The 18,379-nt window shown below is 44.0% G+C and overlaps 1 protein-coding gene across 1 annotated transcript in view; it reads right to left on the bottom strand.

The window, feature by feature from the left end:
* Nucleotides 1–18,379, bottom strand: part of RAB28 (RAB28, member RAS oncogene family) — a 159,793-nt gene that overhangs the window by 93,987 nt on the left and 47,427 nt on the right. The window contains exon 4 of the mRNA XM_069744857.1: nucleotides 12,648–12,777. Coding sequence (XP_069600958.1) covers nucleotides 12,648–12,777 — 130 coding nt within the window. The remainder of the gene's footprint in view (nucleotides 1–12,647; nucleotides 12,778–18,379) is intronic.

The following is an 18,379-nucleotide window of genomic DNA, read 5'->3' on the forward strand; positions in this document are numbered from 1 at the left end:
AAGCTCCAACAGCCAGGAAGAAAATTACTAATTTTTTATCTAGTTTTTTTTTTAAATAAAGATTCACATTGTGATGTAAAAATTAAAAAACACAAAAACCTGATTTAAATAATAGGTCATTTTCTGATGATTTCTTCCCTTATTATTCCAATTCCTGCTATCCATGTGTGCAGGTCTTAACAAAAAGATGGTGGTGGAGAACATTTTTGACCCATTTCAATCCCCTCAAGTACTGGATGGAAAAAAGAAGGTTACATTACGTCTCCTTGTCTTGGGAATCGGTGTAAAATAAGACCACAGACCGGCACTGGCCAATGGTACGGAGTCTTAGGAACCTCCCTTTTCTAGTCTCTTGAAGTACTATCATCAAGAAACTCCAAATAATAATCCTAGAGAGTAGCACATTCATTACCATGGCTGCAGAGAAAGTATACAGTCATGGCCAAAAGTTTTGAGAATGAGACAAATATTAATTTTTCCAAAGTCTACTGCTTCATTTTTTCTAATGGCAATTTGCATATACTCCTGAATGTCAGAGTGATCAGCTTAACAGCAATTACTGTACTTGCAAAGTCAATATTTGCCCAGAAAATGAACTTTAACCCCCAAAACACATTTCAACATCATTGCAGCCCTGCCTTAAAAGGAGCAGCTATCATCGTTTTAGTGATTGATCCATTAACACAGGTGTGGGTGTTGATGAGGACAGGGCTGGCGATCAATCAGTCATGATTAAGTAAGAATGACATCACTGGACACTTTAAAAGGAGGCTGGTGCTTGGTATCATTGTCTCTCTTCAGTTAACCATGGTTATCTCTAAAGAAACACGTGCAGCCATCATTGCACTGCACAAAAATGGCCTAACAGGGAAGAGTATCGCAGCTACAAAGATTGCACCTCAGTAAACAATCTATCGCATCATCAAGAACTTAAAGGAGAGAGCTTCCATTGTTGTCAAAAAGGCTCCAGGGCGCCCAAGAAAGACCAGCAAGCGCCAGGACCGTATCTTAAAACTGTTTCAGCTGCGGGATGGGACTACCAGCAGTGCCGAGCTTGCTCAGGAATGGCAGCAGGCTGGTGTGAGTGCTTCTGCACGCACTGTGAGGCGGAGACTCTTTGAACAAGGCCTGGTTTCAAGGAGGGCAGCAAAGAAGCCACTTCTCTCCAGAAAAAACATCAAGGACCGACTGATATTCTGCAAAAGGTACAGGGAGTGGACTGCTGAGGACTGGGGCAAAGTCATTTTCTCTGATGAATCCCCTTTTCGATTGTTTGGGACATCTGGAAAACAGCTTATTCGGAGAAGAAGAGGTGAGCGCTCCCACCAGTCTTGTCTCATGCCAACTGTAAAGCATCCTGAAACCATTCATGTGTGGGGTTGCTTCTCAGCCAATGGAATCGGCTCACTCACAGTCTTGCCTAAAAACACAGCCATGAATAAAGAATGGTACCAGAATGTCCTCCAAGAGCAACTTCTCCCAACCGTCCAAGAGCAGTTTGGCGCCCAACAATGCCTTTTCCAGCATGATGGAGCACCTTGCCATAAAGCAAAGGTGATAACTAAATGGCTCATGGAACAAAACAGAGATTTTGGTCCATGGCCTGGAAACTCCCCAGATCTTAATCCCATTGAGAACTTGTGGTCAATCATCAAGAGACGGGTAGACAAACAAAAACCAACAAATTCTGGCAAAATGCAAGCATTGATTATGCAAGAATGGACTGCTATCAGTCAGGATTTGGTCCAGAAGTTGATTGAGAGCATGCCAGGGAGAATTGCAGAGGTCCTGAAGAAGAAGGGTCAACACTGCAAATATTGTTCTTGCTGCATTAACTCATTCTAACTGTCAATATAACCTATTGGTACACATAATATGATTGCAATTATATTTCTGTATGTGATATAAACATCAGACAAACACTAATAAAAACCAGAGGGCAGCAGATCATGTGAAAATATAATTTTGGTGTCATTCTCAAAACTTCTGGCCATGACTGTAGATTAATACACACGTTCCCTGATGAAGCTTGGGTGAAACGCGCGTTGGGGCTGGGCATGGAACACTAGACTGTCATTTGACTGCACAAACATCATCTGATGCAAGTACTTTGCCTAGATAGAGCTGTATATGGTCTTGTTTTCTTTGCGGAATGAGCCATAGTTTTTTTTACGGGACCACTTTGCGATCCAGATAACTTTTCTGGTCTCCATTCATTATATTCTTTTTGGAGGCAAAGTGTCCATAAAGGAGCAATTATTCAATTTAAATTTTTTTCTCCAATTTCGAGGTTTTTTATCGTTCCCACAGACGCGAATGATGCAACACCAAATCTGTTTGGGTTTCTTTCAAGATTTTATTTACAAGCTGGGAAAAGGAGGTGCGACATGGAGAGTGTATGTGTATATATCTAATATATAATTGCCTAGAATACTACTTCCTGCAATTTGTGCCAACTTCCGTGGCTTTGTCCGGAGCTAATGTCCGGAGCTAATGTCCGGAGATAAGTGACGTCAACAGTGTCCAGTGTCTGATTGGTTGCCGCCTGCTGCGAGCGACCAATCAGAAATGTGCCGTACTGTGACACACTCCGCCCGCCATTTTGGTGTGATTTTTGAATTTTTACCTCACAGCAAGTTTCTACTGCGTGGAGGCGGGCCCAGTGACGTTGCTCTTCAAGCTCCTGCCGAATTTCGTCAAAAAAATGATAATACCATTTACCAAAACTATATATATTTAGTTGTGAAGTGGTTCAGTGACATTTTCACACCAATTTTGAACTTTTGTTTGGTGTTTTCTCCATATACTGCCTATTATTTTTGTTCTTTCTTACTATTATTTATTAATTGTATTATTCTTACATTTGAATAAATAAAGTATATATGGATTCTAGACTCCCGATTCTTTAGAATCGGGCTGCCATCTAGTAATATATATATATATATTACTAGAAGTAACAGCACAGCGTTTTAACTTATCTGTGGGTGCAAAGCCTTCAGGGAGCCCGTCCACCGGCTACCTTCAGTCCATAGATTCAAACAAAAAACAGGCAGCACTCCATAATCCTGAATGTCTTGTGCAGTTTATTCAGACCCACATGTCTTAATCACGACGTTTCGGCTCGAACTGAGCCTTTCTCAAGATTATGGAGTGCTGCCTGTTTTTTGTTTGAATATATATATATTAGATGGTGGCTCGATTCGAACACATCGGGTATTCTAGAATATGCATGTCCACGTAGTATATTGCACAGTGACGTAGTGAATTGCCCAGCCACGTAGTATATTGCCCAGCCACGTAGTATATTGCCCAACCGCGTAGTATATTGCCCAGCCACGTAGTATATTGCCCAACCGCGTAGTATATTGCCCAGCCACGTAGTATATTGCCCAGCCACGTAGTATATTGCCCAACCGCGTAGTATATTGCCCAGCCACGTAGTATATTGCCCAGCCACGTAGTATATTGCCCAGCCACGTAGTATATTGCCCAACCGCGTAGTATATTGCCCAGCCACGTAGTATATTGCCCAACCGCGTAGTATATTGCCCAACCGCGTAGTATATTGCCCAGCCACGTAGTATATTGCCCAACCGCGTAGTATATTGCCCAGCCACGTAGTATATTGCCCAGCCACGTAATATATTGCCCAGTCACGTAGTATATTGCCCAGTCACGTAGTATATTGCCCAGCGACGTAGTATGTTGCCCAGCCACGTAGTATATTGCCCAGTCACATAGTATATTGCCCAGTCACGTAGTATATTGCCCAGTCACATAGTATATTGCCCAGACACGTAGTATATTGCCCAGCCACATAGTATATAGCAGAGCCACGTAGTATATTGCCCAGCACAGAGCCACGTAGTATAGAGACTTAAAAAAAAAAAAAAAAAACATATACTCACCTTCCGAAAGCCCGTTGAAGTCCTGCTATACTCACCGTCCGCCGCCTTTGCCGCACCTCGCGACGCTCCCGGGACAACTCCATTGCAAGCGGCAGCTTCCGGTCCCAGGGCTGGTGTGAGCAGGACCTATGATGACGTCGCGGTCACATGACTGACGTCACGGCAGATCCTTGTCGCACACCAGCCCTGGGACCGGAAGCTGCCGCTTGCAATGGAGCGGTCCCGGGAGCGTGGTGAGGAGCTGAAAGGCGGCGGATGTTGAGCATAGCAGTTTGTTTGTTTTTTTATTATTTTTAACATGACATTTTTACTATTGATGCTGCATAGGCAGCATCAATAGTTAATATTTGGGGACACACAGGGTTAATAGCAGCGGTAACGGAGTGTGTTACACCGCGGGCATTTACCGCTGCCATTAATCCTGTGTGAGCGGTGAGTGGAGGGGATTATGGAGCGGGCGTCGGGCAGTGAGTGCAGGGGAGTAGGGAGGGACTAATCGGACCGTGGCCGTCGCTGATTGGTCGCGGCAGCCATGACAGGCAGCTGCCGAGACCAATCAGCGAATGAATAACCGTGACAGAAGGACAGACAGAGACGGAAGTGACCCTTAGACAATTATATAGTAGATATTTATTTATTTATTTTTTTTACGGTAGTTCCATTACAGGACTTAATCCTGCAATCTTATATTCACTATAATATTGCAGTTTATTGTAAAATTATCTTCTATTCATAGTTGCACAATGATGGCGGATACAGGAACGATCAGTAAGCTCCACAGTTGCTTCATTAGCAGCACACAATCATGTTAAGGGGAAAGGGACACCAATTCCCGTCTCTTAAAGGGGATTTGTCAGCAGGTTTTTGCTATGTAAGCTGAAGACGGCATCCTGTAGGGATTAAAACACAGATTTCAGCGATGCCTCCCCTATCAAGCTCCGAGGTTCTGTTTGCTTACAATGATTGTTTTAGCACCAGGAGCTTATCATTTATGGGACACAGCATGGCGCATCTCCTATTCAGACCCGCCCCCTCCTGTGACAGGCACCTCCCAGTCTTGTATATACAGAGCCTGGTGTGGGCGGGGTTTACTTTCTCTGTTCTACTTATTGCTAAATCTAAAAGCTCAGATTCTGCGAGAACGGCTGTACCCAGTAAACAAAGTGATACATCATTGAACTCAGCTTCTCTTTGCCTACATCATGCTGCAGTCAAATCAGATAGCAAAAATTTGTTGACAGATTCCCTTTAAATGGCACTGTCCCAATTAACACTGACAACCTGCTGGAATTTCCAGCTCTGACCGCGTCAGTTAGGCTATATTCACACTTTGTGGATTTTGCTGCGGATCCGCAGCGGATTTGACCGCTGCGGATCCGCAGCAGTTTCCCATGAGTTTACATTTCAATGTAAACCTATGGGAAACAAAAAACGCTGTGCACATGCTGCAGAAAAATCCGCGCGGAAACGCTGCGGATTACATTCCGCAGCATGTCACTTCTTTTCTGCGGATTTTCACCTGCTCCAATAGAAAACTGCAGATGAAAATCCGCAGAAGAAAACGCAGTAAAAACCGCGATAAATCCGCAGTAAAAACCGCGATGGGTTTTCACTGCGGATTTTGCAATTCTGCTGCGGAAAAATCCGCAGTGGAATCTGCAGAGTGTGAACATAGCCTTAGACTCGAGTGCCGGCTGTTTAAGACCAGCACTTTATAGAGTAGACTCCCAAGCTCGCTCCATACACACGGAACACGCACATCCGCAAGAGATGCATGGCGAATACTGCAAATTGAAACCTGGGCAGAGTGGTCTCCTAGATGTAGTGGACCTCAAAATTCACCTAAGTTCATTGGGTGCTTGATTACCATCTTCAAACTCCTTCCTGGTCTCTTATCGAGTAGACCAACGCCAGAAAAAGTTGACCCCAAAAAGAAAATATTTCCCAATTGCTGTCACAGCGCAGCTTGTATGTCATTTATTTTAGGAAATTAATAATTCCTCTTCATCCTTTATGCTACTTGCATTACCTAGGAAGGTAAAATACTCGAAAGCAAGAATAACGTCTGAGGTTGGGCCTTCATGGCCGCAGTTTACACCGAATCAGAAGCCTATGAGATCATCCTATTTGGAACGCAATCATTTTAGAAGGGAGGTACGAGAAACGAACCCACAGCGGCGAGTATCTTGATAAACAGAGCCTTAATGGATTCTCGGGATTAGCTTAATGTAAGAATAACAACTTTCCAGTTACATTATTCAGCTCAATACCCGAGTGTTTCCCAAGCTCTAAGCCTATGAATGGACCCACCAACATTTCTTAAGCAGGTTCTGAAAATGAATGTTTACACGGAGTATAAAATGAAACACATAATGCAGTGTTTTGTTAGGTCCATAAATTGTGCTGGATGCCAGCGCTCAAATTAACACTCTCCTGCCACCTCTAACAGGAAGGAGACGCTTTCAGAACATCCTGCATTTACTTATGAAAACCATTCTGTGCACTTCTCAGTGCAAACCATACTAATTCATTCTAGAAGCCAATTTACTGAAAGTCTCACCCAAGACAAAGCTCTACCACACTTCTAACATTTCTGGTAACTATTAGGATCCAGTATACACGTATACATGTCAAATGGTGCCTGGAATCTGATCTCATCTGATAGAGGTGTTAATGAGACAATTTAGAAGTCACTTTATTAATTAAGGCATCCTGTCTCTGAATAATCACCCCAGAGTGCGGCCAATGGGTATCTCCATTCTTATGCAATTTTCTGTCCTTGCCTGTTGTCAAGTGCAATCCATCTCGAGGAGCAGAGACACCAAGAGAGATTACAGCATTTTCTGTCCTTGCCTGTTGTCAAGTGTAATCCATCTCCAGCAGCAGAGACACCAAGAGATTACAGCATTTTCTGCCCTTGCCTGTTGTCAAGTGTAATCCATCTCCAGCAGAAGACATCAAGATGGATTACAGGAAGTGGGGTTTTGCCTCTCTGCTCTTGCTCTCCTGTCTGCTAAACTGCATATGGAAAAGTTGGCTATCATTTTTGGGCAGCCAAGCCAACAGACAACGGCAAAAGCAATAGAAGCTGGGTCATGGTGAATGACCTGTGACATGAAACTGTCTTCCACAGCCTCTCATTTGTAGCAGAGTTGGGCTGTTCCTCACCCAGTTTTAAGCCTTTTACATAGACGTTTCTGTTTTGGTTAATGTTTCAGCAGACATATGAAAATGATCATTATCACCTGTTTGGTATAATTGGTCACTAGTAATGAGCGAAGGTGGTCGGATAAGGTGTTATCCAAGCATGCTCGTGTGCCAAACGAGTTTCTTCAGCGTACTCGAATAATATGTTCGAGTCATCGCACGGGCATGTCCCGCGGCTTTTCGACAGCCACAACACATGCAGGGATTACCTAACAAACAGGGGTCGAACAGCCATGAGAGATGCAGTCGCGGGGACTCAAACTTATTCTACGAGTACACTGAAGACACTCAGTTAGCACACAAGTATCCTCGGAGAACACCTTATCCGAGCACGTTCGCTCATGACTATTGGTTACTCATACACCCGACTTCAATCCTGCAAAGAAATTAAATTTGGATAAACAGCACTCTAGACAGGGTGCTCGAGTACGAGTTCCACTCCGTAGAAGTAAAAATGCAAAGTTTTCGGCACTCAAATACATCAGAAGACACGCCTTTATTGTGATGCAGTCAAACAAAAATTGTAACATTTCGACCCTAAAGTAGGGGTCTTTTTCAAGCCCGGATTACAGAGGGTTATGCTTCAGATCGCAGAGCTGTGAAAAGCATACACTGCACGTGGTTGTTCGCGCACAGCCATCTAAAGCAGGGGTGTCAAACTGCATTCCTCGAGAGCCTCAAACCATGCGTGTTTTCAAGATTTCCTTAGCATTGCACAAGGTGCTGGAATCATTCTCGGCAGGTGATTAAATTATCACCTGTGCAATGCAAGGAAATCCTGAAAACATGACCTGTTTGCAGCCCTCGAGGAATGCAGTTTGACACCCCTGATCTAAAGCATATCCCTCTGCAATCGGAGTTTGAAAGAGACCCCTACTTTAGGGTCGAAACGTTACAATGTTTGTTGGATTGGATCACAATAAAACCATTTCTTCTGATATATTTTAGTGCCGAGCACTTTCTATTATTACAATCCCGCAAAGTCCCGATGCAAGTGTGCCTTAAAGACATGACCTGGTACTGTTTTAAAAGGTTAAAGGGCGGTCACATCAAATATTGATTGGAATCAGATCTCTCTGTTTTTCATTCATTTTACATTTTGTATCTTAACAATACTACCAAACCCATTAACACCTATTTTTTAAAGCATTCAAATTCATTCATTTCCACCTCGGCCTGAAAAAAAAAAAAAAATATATTATAATAATAATAAAATATATATATATATATATATATATATATATATATATATATATATATATATATATATATATTACACCTCATTCTACTTAATGTGCTTCTGATTAGCTGATCACCTGAACCAAATCTTATTTAACAGAGGAAAGTATAAAAAACCCTGCTGTGGTATTCACAATCCAAATGCAACAGGACAAGCAGAATGGAAAAACAAGTGCTAGTAATATCCCAAAAGTAATCGGAATGAAAAAATAACTTAAAACTTTTCTTTCCAACGCCTTTGGCATGGTTGAGTGAGGAAAAGAAGGGCTCAATTCTGACTTTACTAGCAGAGGGACACAGTGAGCATCATGTTACCTCCATCCTTAAAATTTCTAAGACGGCAGTCTATTACAACAAGGTCAAGCAGCAGAAATTGGGGACAACAAAGCTACAGATCGGCAGAGGGCAAAAACGACTCTCCACTGACCGGGATGGCCGTCATCTTATTCTAATGTCACTCAGCAACTGCAGGATGACATCAAGTGACCTACAAAAGGAATGGCAAATGGCAGCTGAGGTGAAGTGCACGGCAAGAACAGTTCATAACAGGCTCCTAGAGGCAGGACTCAAGTCATGTAAAGCTAGAAAAAGCCTTTCATCATTGAGAAGCAAAGGAAGCCAGGCTGAGGTTTGCCAAAGACCATAAGGATTGGACCATAGAAGACAGGAGTAAGGTAATCTTCTCTGATGTGTCTAATTTTCAGCTTTGCCCAACACCTGATGGTTAGACGGAGACCTGGAGAGCCACAGTGTCTTGCACCCATTGTGAAATTTGGTGGAGGATCGGTGATAATCTGGGGATGCTTCAGCAAGGCTGGAATTGGGCAGGTTAATCTTTGCGAAGAACGTATGAATCAAGCCGCATACAAGGTTATCCTGGAAAAACAGTTGATTCCTTCTGCTCAGGCAATGTTCCCCAACTCTGAGGACTGGATTTTCCAGCAGGACAATGCGCTATGCCACACAGCTAGTTCAATCAAGGTGTGGATGAAGGACCCCCACATCAAATCCCTGCCATGGGCCACCCAACCTCCAGACCTGAAACCCATTGAAAACCCCTGGCAAAAAGCAGTGTGAAAGACTGGTGGAAAGCATGCCAAGACGCATGAAAGCTGTGATTAAAAATCATGGTTATTCCACAATATATTGATTTCTGAACTCTTCTTGAGTTAAAACATTAGTATTGTTGTTTCTAAATGATTATGAACTTGTTTTCTTTGCATTATTTGAGGTCTGAAAGCACTGGTCATTTTTTATTTTGACCATTTCTCCTTTTCAGAAAATAAAATACAAAATGTATTGCTTGGAACTTCGGAGACACGTTGTCAGAAGTTTATAGAATAAAAGAACAATTTACATTTTACTCAAAAATATACCTATAAAGAGAAAAATCAGACAAACTGAACATTTTGAAGTGGTCTCTTAATTTTTGCCAGAGCTGTATATAGTTATTAGAAACAAACAGTGTCCCGAGCATTAAGCTAAGCCAACTATTCACAAGTTGGTCTCCAAGAGAAGTGTCCTACTCATAGATCATGGCTGGAAGCTGAGAACTCCAGTTACAAAGTACATTAGCGCGTAACCTTTAAACTTCACGGTGTAAGACCATGGCTTTTTGCAGGGAGATATCCATACTGAGAAGATCAATCAAGGTTGTAGAGTACATCCCGTCAACATTCTTAATTAGGGTTGACACTCTCCTCTCCTTGCCCCCGTCTGTCAAGAGGACTGTTTAAAAATCTGACTTATTAGTCCATATTAGAGACCCGGGGAACAGGTCTGGTTAATATCTTCATGGTGAAATCATTCATCCATCCGTGGTACCCTGGTGCCTGATAATTCCTAACCTGGCTAGAGGTTGGAGATAACCACTGGCCCCGAGACACGGGGGGCTATAAATCAATGGAAGTGCAGCCCCCATACATCCTGGGTTAATATCTGTTTAGAATATCTCTGCTGGGAATGTCGGCCTGACACTTGTGGAGGCATCTCAGAGAGTGAACAGGCGAGACAGGCAGGGTTACTTACGAACATGAATATAAGCTCAAGGAACGCAGATTTGTAACACGTAGGACGTAGAAAGTGCCGCAAGGTGAGGCGCGTCAGATCAGTGGGGGTCTGACTGCGGTACCTCCATAGTTACTGGAATGGGTGTCAATGCATCCAGTTCACCGTAATTTGGTTTGTCGTAGATGGGGGATGCTGAAATCAGACGGTACTATAACAGCCAACGTTAGTGATGAACTTTTCTCACTTTTCATCCCCTAAACACAGACTAGTAACGGCTTAACCTGTCGATAGTGTATGGGGGCGCCGGTCAACAGATGGTCGGGAGAGGTGTCGATCACGCATGTCCGATTTTGGACTAATGATCGCATTGTTCTCCTGGAGATAAAACAAAAAAACATGTCTGTCGGAGGCTCTCTCAGGTCGAGTAAATAATCCCGCGTATGAAAAAGACGGTTGAGATGGCCGTCAGCTGAAAGATTGCCAGCAGCGTCGTTCGGCTGACAGCCATCTAACGTGTATGGGGAATTTAGTAGAGTCAATTTTATAGGAATCAAATTACCGTCATTGTTTTTTTGTGGTAGGGGAGCGTGTCAGAATAAGCCAAGGAAAGCCACAAAATATATCAATTCATATTGGTTAGAATAGAATCCTGGACCCCAGCACGGCAAGAAACCAGCACGGCAAGAAACCAGCACGGCAAGAAACCAGCACAGCAAGGCGCCAGCACGGCAAGAAACCAGCAAGGCAAGGCGCCAGCACGGCAAGAAATCAGCACGGCAAGAAACCAGCACGGCAAGAAACCAGCACGGCAAGAAACCAGCACGGCAAGAAACCAGCACGGCAAGAAACCAGCACGGCAAGAAACCAGCACGGCAAGAAACCAGCAAGGCAAGGCGCCAGCACGGCAAGAAATCAGCACGGCAAGAAACCAGCACGGCAAGGCGCCAGCACGGCAAGGCGCCAGCACGGCAAGGCACTAGCACGGCAAGGCGCCAGCACTAACAACTGAGCAATGATGGGCGCAATACTAAACTGTTCTGTGAAAGTCACCACAGAAATATGGAAGAAGATTAATATCCAGCCATCCGATTAATGCAACATTGTGTCTTCTCCAATAAGACTGTTGTGGCACTGCCAAATGTATCATATGGGCACCATTGGGTCAAATACAGTAGTGAAGAAGCTACAGCCTCTTTTATTTGTCAATTTGTCTTACAATATCAGAAGCCACAATTAAAAGCATACCCTTCATTAAAAAGAAACAAAAAACAAACAACACTTTTGACATAGCAACTAGTCAGAAGTTTTGATCACTGGTGGTCTGGTGGCTGATACCCCCACTAAAACAAAAGTGATCAGCTGAGCCTTGTTCACCTTAATTTCGTACCATCCACATGATACGTGATAACCTGTTGATCGGTGAGGGTCACTTATGTCCCCTTAAGAATAGATCAGTAATGCACCTCCTCTACCGCCGCTCCATTCATTTTCTATGCAGCTGCTGAGCGCTATACTTGGTTTTCTATGGCAGCCCCATAGAGAATGAACGGGCTGGCGATCGGGCATGTGTACTGCAGCTCCATTCTTAATGGAATAAGTGCATAGTGTAGGATAAAAAGCCCTGATGTGCCAATCGTTGCGTGTCCCAGCAGTCAGTAAGCGATCACCTATCCTGTGGACAATCCTTTCAAACGCAAAAATGTATTTTACTATTGGTTTCATTAACAATTTGAGACCATTTGCCTCTTATAGCCGTATGTGTTGCACGGTCTATGGCAGCAGAAGGAGTTAACAGAGAATCTGTCAGTAAGCTTGCTCTGACTGTAGAGTTTATCACTCTTATCTTTGCTCTTCTGAGCCCATCGCTGACTTATGACCACGTTAGTTGAGCCGAACGTCTTAAACCTTACCTTCCTCTTTGGGAGATCATCTCGGTTCATTTATAACCACAAAACTCTCTGTAAGAACGAGCTCAACAATGGAATCTCGGTTAACTCCTTCTGTAACCAGCAATAAACAACGCAACACAGACGCTACAGTGTAGGCAAAAAGGTGCATAATTTTCAATAAAAGCAAACTATATATTTATTAAAAATATTAAATAATTGACTCCAAAAGAGGGCCATATCCTTTAAGTCTAATGGTATTGTGGGCTGGATTAAATAATAATAATAATAATAATAATAATAATAATAATAATAATAAAAAAGAAGAGTGACGTTAATTTGTTCTGGAGTTGACAACTTGGAAATACACAAATCCGAGTCCCTACATTGGACTTACTCTTATTGCCTACAAGTGCAACAAACGGTTGCGTTTCTGATTCTTCGTTTACTTTCTTTACCATCGAAAACCAATCCTCCAGGTTCTCGAAGCTCTGATAGTTGGTGATGTCGTAGACCAGGAGAACGCCCTGAAAGAGAAGAGATCCGTGTTATCAGAGTTATTATATAGACAAGTCCTGTGCAATCTACTCATTCTGCATCTAGGAGACCCATACCCTCACAGCTTATGACAAATGTTAATAATCGCGGTTATCTGTGGATGGCGGAGGAGGTAGCGGACACCAGCTAAGGGTACCGTCACACTATACGATTTACCTACGATCACGACCAGCGATATGACCTGGCCGTGATCATAGGTAAATCGTAGTGTGGTCGCTGGAGAGCTGTCACACAGACAGCTCTCCAGCGATCAACGATGCCGAGGTACCCGGGTAACCAGGGTAAACATCGGGTTACTAAGCGCAGGACCGCGCTTAGTAACCCGATGTTTACCCTGGTTACAAGCGTAAAACTAAAAAAAAACAAACAGCACGTACTTACATTCCGGTGTCCGTCAGGTCCCTTGCCGTCTGCTTCCCGCACTGTGACTGCCGGCCGTAAAGTGAAAGTGAAAGCACGTCGCCGCTGTGCTCTGCTTTCACTTTACGGCCGGCAGTCACAGTGCGGGAAGCAGACGGCAAGGGACCTGACGGACACCAGAATGTAAGTACGTGCTGTTTGTTTTTTTTTAGTTTTACGCTTGTAACCAGGGTAAACATCGGGTTACTAAGCGCGGTCCTGCGCTTAGTAACCCGATGTTTACCCTGGTTACAAGCGAACGCATCGCTAGATCGCATCGCTAGATCGGTGTCACACACACCGATCTAGCGATGCCAGCGGGAGATCCAGCGACAAAAGAAAGTTCTAAACGATCTGCTACGACGTACGATTCTCAGCAGGATCCCTGATCGCTGCTGCGTGTCAGACACAGCGATATCGTAACGATATCGCTAAAACGTCACGAATCGTACCGTCGTAGCGATCGAAATGGCAGTGTGTGACGGTACCCTAAGATTCAGATAATTGCATTAACATAGATAAGATTAACACCAGGACCCATGGAGATTGGGAGGATCTGAGGAGGAATGGTGTATGGTCAAGCAGATAGAGCGCTGTTTTTTGGAGTTTAGATGCAGCCAGGGAGACGCCATCGGGCACCTCATCTATATATATAATTGTCTAAGGGTTTTTCCGTCTGTCTGTCTGTCTGTCTGTCTGGAAATCCCGCCTCTCTGATTGGTCGAGGCCGCCAGGCCTCGACCAATCAGTGATGGGCACAGCATCGACGTAGACATCCCGCGTCTCTGATTGGTCGAGGCCGCCAGGCCTCGACCAATCAGTGACGGGCACAGCGACGATTATGTCATAATGATGTCATAAAGGACGTAGAAATCCCATGTTTCTGATTCAGCGACGGGCACAGTATCGACGTAGATGTCATAATGGTTGCCATGGCGACGATGATGTCATAAAGGTTGCCTCGACCAATCAGCGACGGGCACAGTCTGCCGCGAATTCTGGAATCATCATTGTCCATTTACTACGGGGACATGCATATTCTAGAATACCCGATGCGTTAGAATCGGGCCACCAGGCCTTGACCAATCAGCGACGGGCACAGCGACGATGAGGTCATAAAGGACGTAGACATCCCGCATCTCTGGCGGCCTCGACCAATCAGCAACGGGCACAGCGACGATGATGTCATAATGGTTGCCATGGCGACGATGATGTCATAAAGGTTGCCTCGACCAATCAGCGACGGGCACAGTCTGCCGCGAATTTTGGAATCATCATTGTCCATATACTACAGGGATATGCATATTCTAGAATACCCGATGCGTTAGAATCGGACCACAATCTAGTACACCTAATAAACAGGCAATCCCTGCATGTGTTGTGGCTGTGTATATGAGAGGGGCCAGGTGGAAGATCTCTCGGCTAAAGATCGACCACATCTGATTCCTCATACACGTGGCTGCTCAGCAGCTCTCTGGTATATCTTACATGATAAAGATCAGGCATGTTGAAATACAACATGCCTGATCCTTTCTCCCACCTGTCATCCACAATTAACGGGACTGTCCGCACAGGATGACTGTTCCAACAAAGTATAGGTGCTTGGTCCTTCACGGTGGGGTCAATCATTAATAAATACCTTCCATCTATCTCCACCCTTCCTTATCTCTATGAAGCCACAGCTGTCAATCAACGAAGAGGGGGAGCGGAGAGAGCGGAAACAAGTAGGTGGAGAGATGTATATAAATGATTGGCACCGAGTGGCGGGACTTAGTTTGAACAAGCATTCTGTGCTGACAGAGCCCCTTATGGGACAACCCCCACACGTCAATCCTTCCAAAAATGGTGGGTTCGGTCAATGTTTGCCTACGGGCAGCTGGTATCGAGCCAAAGAAGTGCCCAGTCTAGTGATGCGGCCAGCCCGTGGGCTTGGCCATCTAGAGGGCCAAGCCTCACCCCATACACGTGTATGCAGAGCGAGGCCACGCCCACTGGCCGAGGCGTATGCTTAACTCACACAAACCCTCCGGTCCTGGATCTGAAACCGGTGAATCTCCGCAGCGCACAGTGCGTGTGCTGGGGGGGGGGATTCATAAGCCTGCAGTCACTTATTGATTTGGATTGGGTTGTCCCAATCTGCCTGTTTCAGATGGATATGTATGAGTTAAACATACGCCTCGGCCTCGCTCTGCATACACGTGTATGGAGCGTTGCCACGCCCTCTAGTGAGTCCTTTAAGGACTCATGAGTCCAACCACAGACCGCAATGCACAGACTGGCTGTGGCTCTCCCAATCCTCATATGAAGTGGTCATGCTCCGGTCAGGAGAGCCGTGGTCAGTCCATGCATTGTGCTCCATGGTTGGACTGATTTGCACAGACGTCTATTAGTCCTAAAGGCTCATTCAGACCGATTTGCATTCACATGTCCGCTTCTTCCGCGTACGAGACACGCATGGTTTCTTGGGATTACAGTTTGATCAGAGATTGATCAGAATGTGGTCCAAGTATCTTCAGAGAGAGAGAGAGAAAAAAAAAAAAGTTTCTCCACCTTTTCCTTTCCGACAGTCAGTGAAATTGGCTTCCAAGTGAGGTCCGAATTTTTTCACGGAATTATAAACTTGAACTATCGATATTGATCCAACTATCGGACAGGTTTCTGATATTTACTTTCCAATGAAAAAGTAGGACGCGTGAACAGCCCCATAGACGGTCATAGGTATGAGAACTGTGCGTGAAAAGCACGGTTAGCACTCACACGGGAAAACCGAAGTCTGAATGAGCCCTAAGGCGCACCCAAGGAATTACCAAAAGCTTGGGGCTTAACTGGGCAAAATCTTTCTGTGAATGGAAGAACACAACGTCTAACATTTCACACACTGTCCCAGATCCACTACCAAATGACAACAAAATAAAAAAAGTGACTTGTTTCCCCCAGGAATAGAAGGAATTCCTCTTACTAATTACATAGGACCCTCGTCTTCCATTTCCTTGCTTTTAAATTTTTACCAGTATTATTTTCCCTAATTGACTAGAAACAGCTTTTATATATGTGAGATAACAGATGTGTCAATAGTTAGAAACGTCACCAATAAACACGGCTCCTAGAAATCCAGTCCTTCCATACAGCGACTGGTTATAGTTAGTGACAAGTCATCCAAAATTCGATAGTTTCTCTAATAGAAAAGTAAAAATTTACTTTTTTCTCAGTAAATAAAAGAAAAATGGGCCAATCATTCGCTCTTGCCCATAGTACAAAGACATGTGACTAATAAGTAGTCTTCAGTACAGCATCCGGCACTGGAAGGGTCAGGCCGTATAGCGTGAGGGTGTTAAAAATGAAGGAATAGCAGGTAAGGAAAAGTTCATTTGGAAAGTAATTTAGTCCCAAAATAGGCAAAACTGAGTGGTGTCATTACATAGTAACATAGTAACATAGTAACATAGTTAGTAAGGCCGAAAAAAGACATTTGTCCATCCAGTTCAGCCTATATTCCATCATAATAAATCCCCAGATCTACGTCCTTCTACAGAACCTAATTGTATGATACAATATTGTTCTGCTCCAGGAAGACATCCAGGCCTCTCTTGAACCCCTCGACTGAGTTCGCCATCACCACCTCCTCAGGCAAGCAATTCCAGATTCTCACTGCCCTAACAGTAAAGAATCCTCTTCTATGTTGGTGGAAAAACCTTCTCTCCTCCAGACGCAAAGAATGCCCCCTTGTGCCCGTCACCTTCCTTGGTATAAACAGATCCTCAGCGAGATATTTGTATTGTCCCCTTATATACTTATACATGGTTATTAGATCGCCCCTCAGTCGTCTTTTTTCTAAACTAAATAATCCTAATTTCGCTAATCTATCTGGGTATTGTAGTTCTCCCATCCCCTTTATTAATTTTGTTGCCCTCCTTTGTACTCTCTCTAGTTCCATTATATCCTTCCTGAGCACCGGTGCCCAAAACTGGACACAGTACTCCATGTGCGGTCTAACTAGCGATTTGTACAGAGGCAGTATAATGCTCTCATCATGTGTATCCAGACCTCTTTTAATGCACCCCATGATCCTGTTTGCCTTGGCAGCTGCTGCCTGGCACTGGCTGCTCCAGGTAAGTTTATCATTAACTAGGATCCCCAAGTCCTTCTCCCTGTCAGATTTACCCAGTGGTTTCCCGTTCAGTGTGTAATGGTGATATTGATTCCTTCTTCCCATGTGTATAACCTTACATTTATCATTGTTAAACCTCATCTGCCACCTTTCAGCCCAAGTTTCCAACTTATCCAGATCTATCTGTAGCAGAATACTATCTTCTCTTGTATTAACTGCTTTACATAGTTTTGTATCATCTGCAAATATCGATATTTTACTGTGTAAACCTTCTACCAGATTCACAAATTCACAAATAGTCAGTAATAGAATGACATTCTTCCATGTGTGTGGCCAACATTTTGTGAATGCGATTCATCTTCATTTTGTCCAACCATTTCCTTGGCACTTATGGCACATGAGGACAGCGACTGGAACTCTTGTATTTGTAAAGCTCTCAAGACAAAAGATATGTCTAGAAGATGGGAAATCTCAAAGCAGATTTTAAAACCTGTTGTCGGTGTGATTCTCAAACTCATCTACGATTAATAGGCGTCAGGACAGTCCGGCAGCGGATTATCTCCATCTCTGATGATAGACCTTTGTTGAATGAGATATTGGCTGACAGCCATCTTTTGCCTTAGGTGGCCAACCACATGAAATTATCATTCGTCAGACCACTATCTCTGAACTCCACAAATCTTCGTTGAATTAGATATTAGCTAACAGCCATCTTTTGCCTTAGGTGGCCAGCCACATGAAATTATCGTTCGTCAGACCACTATCTCTGAACTCCACAGATCTTCGTTGAATTAGATATTAGCCAACAGCCATCTTTTGCCTTAGGTGGCCAGCCACATGAAATTATCGTTCGTCAGACCACTATCTCTGAACTCCACAGATCTTTGTTGAATGAGATATTAGCTGAGAGCCATCTTCGGTGTTAGGTGGCCATACACATAAAATTACTGTTAGCCATTTATTAGTCAGACGACCATCTCTGAACTCTATAGATCTTTGTTGAATGAGATATTAGCAGAGATATTAGCCGACAGCCATCTTTTGCCTTAGGTGGCCATACACAT

The sequence above is a fragment of the Ranitomeya imitator genome, chromosome 1, assembly GCF_032444005.1.
Source record: "Ranitomeya imitator isolate aRanImi1 chromosome 1, aRanImi1.pri, whole genome shotgun sequence".
Lineage (NCBI taxonomy): Eukaryota > Metazoa > Chordata > Amphibia > Anura > Dendrobatidae > Ranitomeya > Ranitomeya imitator.